Below are 16,911 nucleotides of genomic sequence, written 5' to 3' on the forward strand. Positions count from 1 at the left end.
CAATGCAGCCGCTTGAAGCTTGTTTACAGCGACAAATCTGATCACGTGGCCCAATTTTGAATTTCCCGCGACTTAAAAAGTAGCGTCAAGTCGCCGCGTCGAACTGCAGCGTCATGATGGCTGCTTGCAGGAATGATTTTGGTCTTGCTGGAAGCTGATATCTTAGCCAATTCATGAAATGCTGATCCCCTAGCCAGTTCATTCTATGCACTCACTAGGCAAATCGTTAAACGGTGAGTTTTGAACGATATGGCGGATGTCCCTTAGCCAGTTCATGATATGACGCCATTTCATGATATGCCTAGGAATTTCGCGATCTAGCGTATTTTACGATCGGCCACCGACATATACATTAGGTAATTTTACAAAAAAAAAATAGTACTAATTCAATCTGATATTAAATGGCATTGTACCGGACAACTCACGTCTTAAATCGAATTTAGCTCGACATGTTTCAATCAATTCAATCTGATTAAAACGTTTCGTATGAACACGGCGTTACCGTGCGGGTCACGCCGCCGCCGAATAGACCCGCGCGATTGAATCCTGCCCCCATTGGGCCAAATACACGCGCAATGCTGCCTTGTGTAACAGTTTCTATGGATCCCAGTTATTTACACAATATATCCATCATCATCATCCCAGCCTATATTCGTCCCACTGCTGGACACAGCAGTGTTCGTGAACCAATAGAAACGCTTCAATGAATGTTCTTCTTCGAATGTTGATTTGGGACCCATTTCGTGAAAAAAATCATTTGAATTATCATAGAAAATGACAGATATTCCATCTTGAAGTGGGTCCAAATGAACGTTCGTGACTGTACCGTGCAGCCACGCGCAGCCACTCGAACATAACCTAACCAACTAAAAGTTGGGAAAACCACTTCAAAGTTCAATGTCTCCAAAACAGCTCAACCAATTTTGATAAAATATGTTTGCCTATGAACCGTCTTTCTGCGTCGGGGGTTAAAAATACAGGTTTAGGCACTTGTCTCACCCACCGCCAGCGAGGAAACGATTGGCTATCGACTATTTTCTCGCTCAAGAAACGAACAAAAGATATAAGATCCTGTGTGAGTAAAAGAGACACATATATTAATAGTCGATCGCTGGCTGTTCACACTGTCGGCGAGAACTCGCTCTTACATCTTTTGTCGCAGCGACAAGAGCTATAGATACTCGCTCAGCGATGTCAGCTTGGCGGCCGCCCCGCACGAGCGAGTCGAGTGGAGCGAGTAATCGCCCGTCGCACGCGAACACTCGCTTACAGCCGAGCGACAAAACTACACTCGCTTCTCGCTGCTCGCCCACTCGTTTCTAGTTACTCGCTCTACTCGCTTCTCGCTCATCGTCGGCGGTGGGACAAGTGCCTTACGCGCGCGGCTATGTACAGCTTTACGCGTTTGATGTTAAAGATCGCATTTACCATCTTTTCCTACCCTCTTCTATAATAAGACAGAAAGAAGCGGCTGTACTTCCGAGTGCGTTAGACAATAAGGCCTGGGTGGGCTAATACAAAATTCGAAAATCGACTATCGTACCGTCTCTCTCACTCTCGTATTAAATAATATAAGCGTCAGCGGGACGGCAAGACACGAAGTTCGAATTTCGCACTGCGTAGCACTGGCCCTGATTGCTTATTATTCCGTGTGACGCACTGTGCCCCAACTTTAACAACCTGTACCTAGATCGGATCCGTCCTATACATTTTTTTTTATGAATTCCTTTTTATAACTACTCCCCGACGTACGACTGACCTTTTTAACCGGCGACTTAGAAACCTATGTAAAGCTGTCATTTGCGAGTTACGTACGGAATTTAAATGACTGTTAAACGTCCGTTTTTGATGCTCGACCGTAACATTTGTTTTTTATGTGTTACAAACTCATGGTAATGTTTTCATCTGATTTTTTTTGGGTTAGGATAGATTGAATACGAATCGGCGGATCGGAAGAATTAGTTCGCTGAAGTGCCGTTGGGCTGGCCACGTCTGTCACCAAAGGGACCGATGAACGGTGGAGCAGACGTGTCCTCGAATAGAGATCACGGACGGGGAAACGTAGTGTAGGGCGCCCTGCCTGGCACGGTGGACGGACTAGCGGCGGATAGATGAGAGGGGCTGAAGACAGAGTGTTGTGGCGCGCCATGGAAGAGGCCTATGTCCAGCAGTGGACTGCTGTAGGCTGATGATGAGGCGGATCGGAAAGTAATCACCGTCACATAAAAAAATCCGTAAAATAAACAAGCAGACTGCAGAATATTATGAGTGTGCTTTGCCAGCGCTTTGAGAAAAGAGTGGGCTCGTTGTCAGTGTGTGAGTGTGTGTGTGTTTCGTGTGCGCTATTTCCTCCCAGCACGGGCCATTAGTACCTTACCTACTTATCGAAACTGAACGATTATGAAATACCTAAATGAGCAATTCTGTATTTATTTATTTTGGAGATCTCAGAAACGGATTTGCTACGTGGGGATTTTTGGGAGCGAACTAAAATCTAGCTTGTTCTTATCTCTGGGAAAACTCAGGTTTCAAGTAGGTATTAGCGCTCCTCTTCCTCGCTACGAGTAGTTAAGTTCTGTCACCCAGTTTTATGGTACTCTCAGCTCTCTTTTTTTATGATAGCACAAAACTTAATTAGAAAACACTTATATAATCGAAAGTTAATTTGGGTTGGTCGATATTACTCTGCTTGTAAACCAATTACAAATTCTGAGGGCCTGTTCAAACAGACGGGACGCAATTTGAAACGCTTTGATTAAGGACACGAGGGATGGTTCGCTTAGTACCACTATCCGTCACGAATTCTGCCGCCAGGCTGCGCCATTATTTGACTGCGGGTATTTGAAAGGAAAAGGTAGGGGAACCAGTTGTGCACAAGGAATTTCTTAGTTCTGCTTACACTGTATCATAAAATTAATTATCGTCATTAGTATCTGTACTTACTACTCGTACATTACCCACATTATAAAAGTCCCGTAGATGACGCTATAGCCAACATGACACTTGTTTCTCATAGTTTTTAGAATGTGAGTGAACTAGCGGATTGTTATTGGAAAACTTGACAGACAGGCAGAGAATATTAAATTTCAAATCCATTAATTTTATAACAATATTCAAACAGTTACAAAGAAATTAGTAAATAAGCGTTAATCTCATCGGCTAATCGCTTATCGTTCCTCTATCGGTGTGGCTTAACCATAGTTTTCGGCGTTCTTCGAACTTTGAGCGGAAAACATGCTGATGCGTAAATCCGGTTTTTCGATGCATATGAGCAAGTTACGAACTCGTGTTTATATGAAAAGGTCGAAGGGGGATGAGCCAATATTATTGAAAACGGCGAAGCTCCGACTTGATTTGGGTCCCATCTTGGGCGCCAGTGGCGACAATTTGGTAGAAGATTTAATTTAATACAGTACAGCCCTGCGTGGTCTCACAAGCAGAGGATCGTGGCATCAAATCCTAGGGTTGGAGTTTTCAGAATTCATGTGTGAAATTACATACGAAATTCAGCACGAGCTTTACGGTGGTCGACAACTTCGTGAGGAAAATGTACATACAGGTTTTCTTCACCTGTGAAGCAATCCCATGGTGTGTAGTTGCCAATTTGTACTGGGCCTGCATAGGCCCTCATTTTGAAAGGTATTTGCCCAACAGTGGAACCGCGCTGGACCCACGAGGAAACAACAACCCAAGCCCTCTCATTTAGAAAGGTCTGTGACCAATAATGGGACGTATGCAGGCCAAGATGAGACGATAATGATGAGTAAGCAAAGAAGTAACGCAATTAGCTCAAATAACGTCTTTCATGCCTACTAGGGAGGGATTAATACTAAAGGACAAGGTAGATTCTTAAAATATTTAATTTAAAGCTGACCTTATTCCATGAACTAATTTCCATTAAAACACACTTCATATGTATAAATATCATTAGTATTTATTCGAGAAAATTATAACACAACAGTTGAGGGAAAGATAAAATTCATATAAAAATCACTTAACCTAATGGCACGACTAAAACAATTATTAAAATATGACGTGACAAGTCTACACAGATTTGTAACTCGTTTAAACGCATATTTGCGTTGCTCGTTATTTAAGAAGGAAGAGGTGGCTTTTGGGGGCGGCGATTAGCTTCGTGTAGGGCCTTGTGCAAGCAGGGGCTCCGCCCAACGGCCCTATGAGACTTATTTATAATTCTTGAATGTCTTGATAACTGTAGAAAAATAAGCGTTTTGGATTTACATACCTTATGCACACTGTACCAGAGCCTCACAAAGATTTACCGCGCGGAGCATCGCAAAGGACGACACTGAGAAGAGAAGATTCTATACATTTTCTATTTTTAGGACGTATCATCCGGGAAACCCGCCCCTTCATGGGAGTTATCATTGTTGCTCTTAGCGTTAATCTTCAACATTGCAAAATATTTATTACACATCTTACTAGTGATATCCAAGATACGGTAGAACAAAGTCAGTCCTTTTGCTTTTTTAATAACACGATAGCTTGAAATATTAAATATAATGACACGGATAACTCACGTCTTAAATCGAGTTTAGCTCGACATGTTTCGGGCTAATCCGTAGCCCTTCGTCTTCGGAGCAACGCGACTCAGCGGCTGCTGCAACACGCGCACTGCGCGCCGCCGCTCTGACGACGGCTGTCGGATTTTAAGACGTGAGTTATCCGGGTCATTATATTTAATATGAGTGAGTCTCACGGTAGTTTCATGTTCACGATAGCTTGACTTTGATATGCGCTCTAACCTATCAGGCTATCACTATAAAATGTCACTTGTGTACAAAATTAGTTCCATTTTTAACCACCACGCATTTTCATATTTTTTCCAAACTGTACGAATAAAGGCAGACTTGTCACGTTTGGCTCATACCTTCTCTAAGATTCTTTTTTAAAATGAAGTCACTGTTTTCATAGAACTTTGTATTTGATATGTGACATTGTCTTTGGACGGATATAATTCGAATACAAAAGTAAGAGGTAATAATTCTAGGAGGGTTTCTTGACAGGCGGAATTTCACTAGATGGCGTTAGTATCGTGAGCCGTCTTCCTTGTGATTGGCTCATTTAGTTATTTCACCAATCACAAACGTGACACAAATGTCAAACTTGTAAAACGGACCTCACTGTACAGTACCTGTACAGCACCAACTGGCCTGTCACAGAAATCCATTAACTTCGCCCAACCGCTATTTATTCCAAAATACTCTATACCGCATTTTTATTATGCATATATAACATAAGTATGGTCAGAAACAATAATTGCTCTATACTTATCTAAGTATTTTGCAGTTGATGTTAGATATTTTATATAATGACCCGGATAACTCGTCTTAAATCGAGTTTAGCTCGACATGTTTCGGGCTGCGTCATCGTTGTGTGTGAACGTACCTTTACAGAGCGATGTTGTTAGTGTTGTGTGCTACCCTACATTTGACAGTTGTAATGATGATGAAAACGCGGGTAGTTGTGTGCCGGTGTCAGTTTCGTCGGGTAGTCGCGCGAGCAGAGCGGCGGCGCGCAGTGCGCGTGTTGCAGCAGCCGCTGAGTCGCGTTGCTCCGAAGACGAAGGGCTACGGATTAGCCCGAAACATGTCGAGCTAAACTCGATTTAAGACGTGAGTTATCCGGGTCATTATATAAAATATGAGTGAGTCTCACGGTAGTTTCATGTTCAAAATTGATGTTAGATCATTGGCTCAAGGTTTTCGATGCCGGAACGCACATATGCGTTTAATTTACTGAATTAATATGTTTCTGGCAATGAATAGAGAAACATGTCGAGCTAAAATCGATTTAAGACGTGAGTTATCCGGGTTTATTTCATATGTGTAAATATGAATGAATGGGGCCTAGAAAATTATTTGGGCGTTAAGTTTGTTAAGTTTATAATAACACAAAATTAATAATATCAGTATAAATTACTACACAAACTTAATTCCTAACATTCAGCCTTCTTCGATAAATCTAATTTCTATGAAAAATGGAATAAATTGAGAATATAACCTTATATTCAAAATGTTGACCATTTTCTGAGTTTTACTTCTATACGATTTATGCATAAAAAAGGCTACCATTTTAAAGCACGAATGGACGGATTTCAATATTATTTTAGTATCTTCAATTTTCCGGCTTAATCTTGGACTCTCCGGTGATCTGAAACGAATTAAAACATATCAACCTAAAAGAGAGGTAGTTACATAATATATATCAGAACATCGCACATATTGGCTACTATCCATCCTAAATTGAACCAGTCATCAATGTCATCATCATCATCATCAATTTATTCGCTTAGAATTGCTTGAGTTAAATTTAGACTATGGTTGAGTTGGGATCATTCTGAATGGATCAATCAATGTTTTTATGAATAAAATTCACGCTATCTCTTTTCATTCATTTTAATTTTATTTGTAGTGTTCGAGGGTCAATCAACTTTTCAGTGTATGTTATTCTGTCCCGTTACTCAGAAGACATCACTGATACACTTTGTTAGAAAAATGTTTGTTATGTATGCGTTGCTTAGTACCCATAACACAAGCTTTGCTAAGCTTACTTTGGGACTAGGTCAATTGGTGTGAATTGTCCCGTAATATTTATTATTTATTATTATTTATTATGTATGTATACTACTTGCATGCTTAGGAGATGAGCCATAAAGGAATTGCCCCCATACAAAGGATTTGTACCCCATAAAATCATACTTTTAATAAGTAATTCAGGACATGGCAAAGAGCTAAACAAAAAAGTTGATTGACCCACGAATGTTATGATTGGTATTGTTTTATCCGTGAAATGTGTTGCCAATCCTATTTATTTTACGAATTTGGCACCATTCCTTTTTGCCAAGACTCGCTGGTCAGATTATGATGAAGCACGCTTTCTTAGCAAATTACAATTCAAAATTATGACTTTACCTCCAGATCAATACAGCATGATAGCGCCATTGACCTTCTCCTCTAGAGCGGGAGCGACTGTGTCTGCGTCTCGTTCGTCGGCCATGGCGACCAATATGCACACGTTGTTGGCAAACGCGGTTATGGCCGCAGCCACTACTAGCCTGTAATAAAAATAGAAATAAATCACTATCTGTGCACACATTAGTGTTGTCTGTTTCACACAGCTCAAGAGCCAATTTCATTTATGATATTCATACACAAACAATCAAATATACGAATGTAATTGATGGAAGGCCGCTTGCAACCGAAACAACTGGACGTTTATGGGGTAGGCCTATGTCCAACAGTGGACGTCCTATGACTGATATGATGACGATTATAATGACGAATGTAATTATGAATTGCCTCTCTCTATTTATTTTCTTTAAAAATCGGCTACTTTTCGTGGAAGACGAAGTACAACAAAGAAATGTTAAACACGCAAACGATAAAACATTACCGATAACCATACATGGTCATTGTGTCTGTTATATTTTATTGGCAGATGGAAAAGCGCGTTACAATTACAATATCCTGTCAATGATTTGCGGTTAAAAGGCAATTCAGTAAAATTGTTACCAGAATGAAAGTCCAAGATCAGCGGTTCCGTCCGAATTCCAGGTGTTAGCCAGATCTTCGTCAGACATTACGTTGTGCTGCAACCGCAAGAAGTACTCGGTCAGCCATACCGCTATAGCGCCGAGGGTGAAGAGTACTGGAACGAGACAAGAGTACGGTCAGTCAAAAAATATGTACCTACACATTACTTTGCATCCTACTCCTGCACATGATAAAGGGCTTTTGTGGCAAGCATGATTTGATCATTCACTTCGAAAGGTTCCTAAATCGTTCATACATATTTGAGCTTCAGCCCCATACAGTTTATTTCTTTCTTCTTTCTACAGTTCGATTGTACCGCTCAGTATGGTTCTATATGGTGCATAAATTTGTGTAAAGTTACTGATTTTAAAACTCACTTGCATTGCAAGCGAGAGTTCCTGACGACCAAACACTAATAGTCTAAGAGGTGGCAGGAATTTTTAAAACGATCATGGAAACGGTTAGACTCATTTTTATGTGTGTAGAGTGGTCTCTCATGTGAAACGAATTGGTCTGCCTGCTCTCAGTGGGTGCAACTTTGAGATATAGCGCATAAAAGAGGCTTATTGTTGCGAAAAAAAAACGATAACAGAAATGGTTAGTTTTAGTACATATTCAAAGTATGGCGTCTCCTCATGTGAAACGAATTGGTCTGCCTGCTCTCAGTGGGTGCAACTTTGAGATATAGCGCATAAAAGAGGCTTTATTGTTGCGAAAAAAAACGATAACAGAAATGGTTAGTTTTAGTACATATTCAAAGTATGGCGTCTCCTCATGTGAACAAATTGGTCTGCCTGCTCTAAGTGGTTGTATTTCAGAGCTATGATGCTCGCAAGATGCTTGATTGTAAAGAAAATTCAAGGTAATGGTAATCAATAAAATAAATCTCAGAGACCGTTAGTACTAGAAAGCTGTGATTTGGTATAAATATACTTATCTATCACGCCAACAAAGTGATAAAATAAAAAAAATAAAAAAACATTTTTTTAGGGTACCTCCCATAGACATAAAATGAGGGTGATTTTTTTTTTCTCAACTAACCCTGTATTGTGGGGTATCGTTGGATAGGTCTTTTAAAACCAATGGGGGTTGCTAAGACGATTTTTCGATTCAGTGATCTGTTTGTGAAATATTCAACTTTAAAGTGAAAACTTTCATCAAAATCGAGCGTCTCCCCCCTCTAAAATCTAAACCGTTGGGTGGAAAAATTTGGAAAAATTAAGGATGGTAGTAAGATATCAAATTTACAAGAAATATTATAACGACTAAGATTGTTTGAGAATTTGTAGTAGTTCAAGAGTTACTAGCAGCCTAAGGTATAAAACATACCTAAACTTGGAAGATTCCGTACACAATACGAAATCCTTAGAAAAATATATAGTACTTGATTTTTCCTAATGGCTACGGAATCCTTTCTGGGGCGTGTCCGATACGCTCTTGGCCGGTTTTTGTTAATTCAACTTACTTGTAAGAAGTCTTCTCTAAGAAGTTTGGCTAAGTGCCACTTGCAAGCGCATGAACACCGTCGGAGTTGAAGCGTCGTGAAATCAGGAATCGATTACGAAATCCCCATCTTTGTTACCAAAGCTGATTACACTATAATTATAACTGATTGCCGCAGATAGTCGGGCTCTCAGATTATCGCGCTTGGTTATAAGTCACAGCGCCGTCTCAGTTCAAAGTCGTGGAGGTTTAGTCTTCACCTTAGCTCTCCACTCCTGTCGGTTAGCGGCCTCGTTCTCCCACTGAGACGGCACTATGGTGCAACTTTTCATGGTTCTCTTTAGCACGTCCTTATACCTCAAAACTTATATAATATAATGTAATCAGCTTTGGTAACAAAGATGGGGATTTCGTAATCGATTCCGTTTCACGATTACTTGATTTTTCTTTGTAATCCTCTACTGGGTATCAAGTGAAACGGTGAATTACCATTACATATTAAGGAGTCCGTATTATTTATACAAATATTAGAAGCAACAAAGTCCCACGGCGAATGGCTGAAGTAGAAAGTTTTGTTTGATGCAACCGGCTTTGTCTGAGGCCAACACGTGGGCGGCTCTGGGGGTGTTGTATGACACCGTGGTCGCTTCGTTCTGCACTGGGGGGACTGAGAGGGTTCGGCAGCACCCGGAGCATCAGAGCAGCCCTATTAAGGGTGGTACTGCTCTCTTTGCTTAGCCTTGGAAGGGCTAGAAAAGGGTCCTGAAAAAAGCTCACGCCAACACACGGAAGGTGTAGTGTAACCGCGGCTGCCTTCGCATCTTAAAACACGTGATCAAAATAAATAATAATAATACTATAAATCAATCGCAAATGAGATTTGGTGCATGGAACGTGCGAACTCTTCTTGATCGTAATGACAACGCCTGCCCAGAGCATAAGACCGCCATTGTAGCTCGGGAACTCTCTCGCTATAATATCGATGTAGCTGCTCTCAGCGAAACACACCTTGCTGATGAGGGTGAGCTGGTGGAGCAAGGTGGCGGGTAACATTCTTCTGGAAAGGACTCGCCTCGTCCGAGCCGCGAAGGTCAGGCGTAGGATTTGCGGTTCAAGGATCAACTCATTAAGAAGTTACAAGAGAATCGGTGCACATCTCGGACCGCGTGATCACTTTGCGCCTCCACCTGGATAACAACAACTACCTTAATGTTATCATGTTGTATGTTGGATAAGCTCCGTGGAGTCACTGTATGGAGAGTGCACGACCCAGGGAGCAGATCCTTCTGTTGGGTGATTTCAATGCCAGAGTCAGACAGGACTTTATTGCATGGCCTAATGTTCTAGGTAGACACGGAGTAGGCAGAATGAACGATAACTGACAGCTACTAAATTTCTGTGCACAATTTCATCTTGCAGTTACAAAACGCAATGTTCAGACTTCCCGCCAAGCATTAAAACACGTGGATGCATCCAAGGTCCAAACACGCATCTGATAGATTATGCCATCGTACGCCAAAGAATGTTTCCCAAGTCCTAATCACCCGTGTCATGCGTGGTGCACACTTCTGGACCGATCATAGGCTTGTTGTCACGAAACTTCGTCTCCGCCTCCATCCTCCTTGCCTTGTACATCTGGTAGAACTAAGCCGACGTCTCTAACCGTTGATAGGCTTACGGATCTCGGGATCAAGGAAAATATACTATGACTTGATTGCTGCGTTGCCTCTTTCTAATAAGATCATGGAGATCTTGATGCTGATTGAGGGCTGAAAGTCCAAAACCAAAACACGAGGATTGGATTGATGAGAATGATGGAGTCCTTAGAAAGGCGATTGATAACCGACGTCCTCTACGGCAGCACAGGGGTACAAAAGACAAGTGATGGCAAGACAAAGCTCGCTATTTGCAGTGGCTTGCAAATACTAATCAGCTAGGGAAGTTCTATGGTGAAATTAAAAAGCTAATCGGCACGACTTCACTTGCAAAAGTCCCACTTAAGCCTGTTAGTGGCGAAGGCCTTCTTAAAGGTAAGGAAGAAGTGCTGATGCGATGGGCAGAACATTTCAACTCTCTGCTGAACGTAGATAGGTCGGTTGACCTGGAACACGTTCGCTCAATTTCCCAACTTCCTATTGACATAAAGCTGGACTAGCCGCTGAGACAAAGCAAGGTTGTTCTTGCTAAGTATTAAGCAACAACAAAATAAGCGCGCGGTCGGAATTGATTTTATACCGGGTGAACTGCTCAAAAACAGCGTTGAGGAATTGCATACGGCCGTATGGGAGCACTTTCAGCTGATGTGGAGAAAAGAGAGAGTCCCATCAGCCTTGAAAGTCTTATATAAGAACAAAGGAGTACTTCTCTGATGTAAGTCCCTGGGAAAATATTTGCCCGAGTCCTAATGAACCGCCTTAAGGAACTTTCTGAAAAAATATTGCCTGAGACTCAGTTTGACATTCGACCTAATTCGCGTTACGTGTCCGCAACACCGAAGTTGTCGCCGCATGAGGTAGGACTCAATGCCACCTACATTGGCCCTGCGCAGCACTTCCGTATTCCACACACGAATCAGACCATTTGATCCTTCAAAGTTTTCAGAGGCATCTTAGGTAGAAACGGTCTAGCATGCGAATGTGCCTGCGATACACCATCCACGCTTCAGCAGAGTACAATAAGTTAGGAACGACCATGGACATGTGCACAGAGATCTTTATGACTAGTTTAAGGTCATGCGTACAGAAGAGTTTGAAATCCAACTTATATAATGCTGCAGCTGCAGCTCCGATTTGGCTGTTAATCTGGGCGCATTAAATTTTCTCACTGCGGCAATTACAGGAAAAGAACAGAGAGCAAAGCCGCCGCATGTGCATCTGCTTCGTCGATCTCGAGAAAACCTTTGATAGTGTCCCTCGAGAAGCTCTATGGGTGGTACACAGTAAGATAGGATGCACAGAAAACTTTGTGAGACTTCTCCGACTCCTGCATGACGACATGCAGTGCTGCGTCGCTCTCGACAGTGAACAATCAAACTTCTTACCCGTTACCTGTGGGGTGAAGCAAGGTTGTGTGCTAGCGCGTGTGTGTGTGACCTTGACGCCGAGATTAACAGCCGAATCGGAGCTGCAGCTGCAGCATTCGGTAAGTTGGATTTCAAGGTTTTCTGTTCGCATGACCTTAAACTAGTCACAAAGATCTCTGTGTACATGTCCATCGTCCTTCCTAACTTATTGCACTCTGCTGAAGCGTGGACGCGTATCACAGGCACATCCGCATGCTAGACCGTTTCCACCTAAGATGCCTCCGAAAAGTTTGAAGGATCAAATGGTCTGATCATGTGCGGAATACCGAAGTGCTGCGCAGAGCCAATGTAGGTAGGTTGCATTGAGTCCAACCTCATGCGGCGACCACTTCGGTGGAGCGGCCACGTTACGCGAATGTCAGAGCAGCGGTGACGAAGCGCGTCTTCTGGTCAGAACTTGAGGATGGCAAGCGTAAGCATGGCGGACAAGTTTTGAGGTATAAGGACGTGCTAAAGAGAACCATGAAAAGTTGCACCAAGTGCCGTCTCAGTGGGAGAACGAGGCCGCTAACCGACAGGAGTGGAGAGCTAAGGTGAAGAAACCTCCACGACTTTGAACTGAGACGGCGCCTGTGACTTATAAACAAGCGCGATAATCTGAGAGCCCGACTATCTGCGCAATCAGTTATAATTATAGTGTAATCAGCTTTGGTAACAAAGATGGGGATTTCGTAATCGATTCCTGATTTCCCGACGCTTCAACTCCGACGGTGTCGTTCATGCGCTTGCAAGTGGCACTTAGCCAAACTTCTTAGAGAAGACTTCTTACACAAGTAAGTTGAATTAACAAAAAACCGGCAAGAGCGTATCGGACACGCCCAGAAAGGATTCCGTAGCCATTAGGAAAAAATCAAGTACTATATATTTTTCTAAGGATTTCGTATTGTGTACGGAATCTTCCAAGTTTAGGTATGTTTTATACCTTAGGCTGCTAGTAACTCTTGAACTACTACAAATTCTCAAACAATCTTAGTCGTTATAATATTTCTTGTAAATTTGATATACTTACTACCATCCTTAATTTTTCCAATTTTTCCACCCAACGGTTTAGATTTTAGAGGGGGGAGACGCTCGATTTGATGAAAGTTTTCACTAAAGTTGAATATATTTCACAAACAGATCACTGAATCGAAAAATCGTCTTAGCAACCCCCATTGGTTTAAAAGACCTATCCAACGATACCCACAATATACATTAGTTGAGAAAAAAAAATCACCCTCATTTTATGTCTATGGGAGGTACCCTAAAAAAATGTTTTTTTATTTTTTTATTTTATCACTTTGTTGGCGTGATAGATAAGTATATATTTATACCAAATCACAGCTTTCTAGTACTAACGGTCTCTGAGATTTATTTTATTGATTACCATTACCTTGAATTTTCTTTACAATCAAGCATCTTGCGAGCATCATAGCTCTGAAATACAACCACTTAGAGCAGGCAGACAATTGTTCACATGAGGAGACGCCATACTTTGAATATGTACTAAAACTAACCATTTCTGTTATCGTTTTTTTTTCGCAACAATAAAGCCTCTTTTATGCGCTATATCTCAAAGTTGCACCCACTGAGAGCAGGCAGACCAATTCGTTTCACATGAGGAGACGCCATACTTTGAATATGTACTAAAACTAACCATTTCTGTTATCGTTTTTTTTCGCAACAATAAAGCCTCTTTTTATATCTCAAAGTTGCACCCACTGAGAGCAGGCAGACCAATTATTCACATGAGGAGACCACTCTACAACACATAAAAATGAGTCTAACCGTTTCCATGATCGTTTTAAAAATTCCTGCCACCTCTCAGTCTATAACAGGCAGGCGCTCAACACAAAGATCCATTCAGCTAAGCTTCAGTGCCTGAGAGTTTGATTAAACGCTCGACATGTTGTGTTATGATGAATAAATAATGTAAGGTCAGCAGTCTTGGACTCACCTGCAAGCGAGTTGCTGACGACTAGTGGGCGTGGCTGACAGCGTATTCGCGCCGCTGATCCCAAAGCCGCTAAAACGCAGGCTCCGTGATCAAAGCTGCGCCCAGCTGAGCGGCGGTGCCGCACCACGCCAGCGTCGGGCTGGGTGTCCAGCTTTTACTGGAATCACACGATTATGAGACTTTAAAAAATCATAGAAAGTGCAATTAAACTAGTTTTAAGGTCGTTCGCAATTCGAAACAAAAGATCGGATTTCTTTCTCTTTATCGTAATAAATCTTTAGGAAAACGGAAAAACCACCGAATCCCGATCGACATCACATTGTACCGGCTGAATGGTCGTGAATCAAGACGAGAAGCATGAATGCAGTGCTGACGTTTCTTATCAGTGAACCTCATCCTGTTTTCTATCAGGATAGTGCCGTAACATAGTGAAAGTTAAATATTGCCATAAGCCCCATATAAAGTGACATTCTGGTGAATAGTAGTCAATTTTCTTGAAAGTGGTAAAACCTTTTTAATCCTACTTGTGGCAGCTTGTAACATCGATGGAGGTGTTTGAAGTCAGCATCATGCAACAGTTGGTAAGGAGAGGCATCACGATGTGAGTGATCCATCCGTGGACCTATTTAATGTTAAATATTTTTTATTAAATGCGGTAAGTAAATGATGTTCATTATACATTTCATGTTCAAGTTACTAAGTACCGAGTACTTTCAGTCTATCATCAGTCTATCATTAAAGTTATGAGATGATCTTCTTGACGCTATTTAAAAGATCGTAAGATAAAAACTTAAGCCTTTTATTCAAAAGTTTGAAAACTATTACAATTACCAAAACAAAAAAAACATCTACGCATAGATATGCAATAACCATAAATATTCGGCAATATGATCTAATTTGAATACCAAAGTTATTATGTTTTTTTGGACTGTCACATTTCCGTATTCAATAATTATGAAACTTTTTGTACCTAAATTACTAAGATAGATTTATATTTATATTTAAACTGAATTAAATTCCCACCTTCTTGCATGACCAGCGTCCTCGCTCAAAGTCTAATCTAATGAGCAACCAGTTTTTATGAGACGAATTTGAAACGCGAGTAAAAGAAGGACAAACTGTCCATTGTAGCCAAGCTTGCGTAATTAAGTCAATGTGGTAAACCGTCCATTAAAATGAATAATTGCTTGGTACGTTAAATTATTTATTTTTATTCCTACATTGTGCGTGTTGAAGCCGAAATGTTACGAGATTTTTATTACAATTAGCACGACACAATTGCGGCATTATTGAGTATTAATGCGAAAGATGTTCACCGCGTAATGCGGTTTTTTCTTATTTCACCTAATCTAATGACGTGAGTTTTTACACCTTTGAATGGCATTATTGGGGAATTAAGGGCTTACATAAGTGAGGCATAATCATTATGGCAGATTCCCACTTTTCGTGTGGAAGCGCTAGCCTATGACAGCCGTCACTACTACGGCATGTCGTTGTGACAGTTTGCAAGAGCTTGCGTAAAGCCCAGTTTAGAGTTGCCAGAAAAACTCTGACAAATTGGATTACATTGCGTTTGCGAGGCTGTAAGCAAACGAGTTAGGTGGTCAGACGAGCGCCGCAATGTAATGCCTCTAGCACGACTTTTCTCGCAGATTTATCCTGAGCTTCAAAAATTTCAAAACTATATGTTATTGTTGATAAAAGCTTTGTGACATTGTCCAGAAGATCTGAACGTCAAAGCTTGTATTCAACTCGAATTCGAACTTTCTGGTCCTACAATAGGAACATCAAAACTAACAAGTTTTACGTGACATTATTCCGTCTTAATACTTTTGTATTTGTACGTGACAAACCAATAATGAATAAAGAAAAATGATAATTAGTATGCGACATTGCTTTACAATCTCGTGAACACGTATTCTGTGAATACAACATGAAAATACTTACATAATTCTTTGTATGCGTCGAAATCTATTGTTTACCGATATAAAAAAAATACCTGAACACTGATAAGAGTCCGGTATAACATTTTTAACAGTGTAATGAAATCAAATTAAACTGCAATATTTCCGGTGTCCATCCGTACCCTAGTGAGGCGAAGCTTAATTACAAATTAAATTTAAACAAAGTTTAACGTTTTGCATTTGCGATTTGTTCATAAAACTGAAGGTTAAACATGAGTGAACTCACCACTGAAATCATGACTTCTCCATCCATATCCGAAGTTCAGCTCTTTATGCCCTTCGAATAGCCCAAAGCTAATCCGACCCTCAGAATCCAAAGGGTTTGAGGTCCTCCGCGCCCGCGCATCAATCCAATGTGTGGTCCCCAGGACGCTACGATCAACGCAATACACAAACACGACCCGAAAAACGTCGCAAATATCATGACCGCTTAAATAGATTCAACTTCATCTTGATAGCAAAACACTTTCACTTTAAAGTTCACTGTTCGACCGCTAGATGGCGTTGCGTCACATTTTTAAATCAACAAGATGGCCGGCGTTTTACCGCCAATTGTTCAGATCGATTTTCTAATGTGTGTGATTTCGTTTGCTACACCATTGTCGCACGTTCTCGATTCTCACGTTAGAAAATCTGTAACAAAAGAAAGAAAATTGATTACGTAAAAGTCAAGTTCGTTAGTGTTAGCTAATTGCGAATTTCAATTGTGTTTGCATTGCTAATGTTAGCTACGCGATTAATTTTGCACGAGATTGAATGAATGGTTTAATTTTAAAATTAGCAGTCTGCAGCTCGTCTCGATTGGTCCAAAGTGCGAGTAAAAGTAATTAAGATTCATAGTATGCGATTGCCGAATTTAAATAGTACACTTATTCCGAAGCACACAAAACGACACTCTATTTCAACTTATGGCTATATAGTTAGCATTCT

At 41.1% G+C, this 16,911-nt stretch overlaps 1 protein-coding gene across 1 annotated transcript in view; it reads right to left on the reverse strand.

Annotated features, from left to right (window-relative positions):
• Positions 1-3,912: 3,912 nt before the first annotated feature.
• The window catches only part of LOC141442486 (uncharacterized), a 42,014-nt gene continuing 29,015 nt past the window's right edge, over positions 3,913-16,911 (reverse strand). Inside the window, exons 4-6 of the mRNA XM_074107502.1 lie at positions 7,536-7,671; positions 6,936-7,078; positions 3,913-6,174 (exon numbers count right to left, since the gene is read on the reverse strand). Of these exons, the coding sequence (XP_073963603.1) occupies positions 6,943-7,078; positions 7,536-7,671 (272 nt within the window). The 3' untranslated portion in view covers positions 3,913-6,174; positions 6,936-6,942. The remainder of the gene's footprint in view (positions 6,175-6,935; positions 7,079-7,535; positions 7,672-16,911) is intronic.

Source organism: Choristoneura fumiferana, chromosome 25 (genome assembly GCF_025370935.1).
Source record: "Choristoneura fumiferana chromosome 25, NRCan_CFum_1, whole genome shotgun sequence".
In the NCBI taxonomy this organism is placed as follows: domain Eukaryota; kingdom Metazoa; phylum Arthropoda; class Insecta; order Lepidoptera; family Tortricidae; genus Choristoneura; species Choristoneura fumiferana.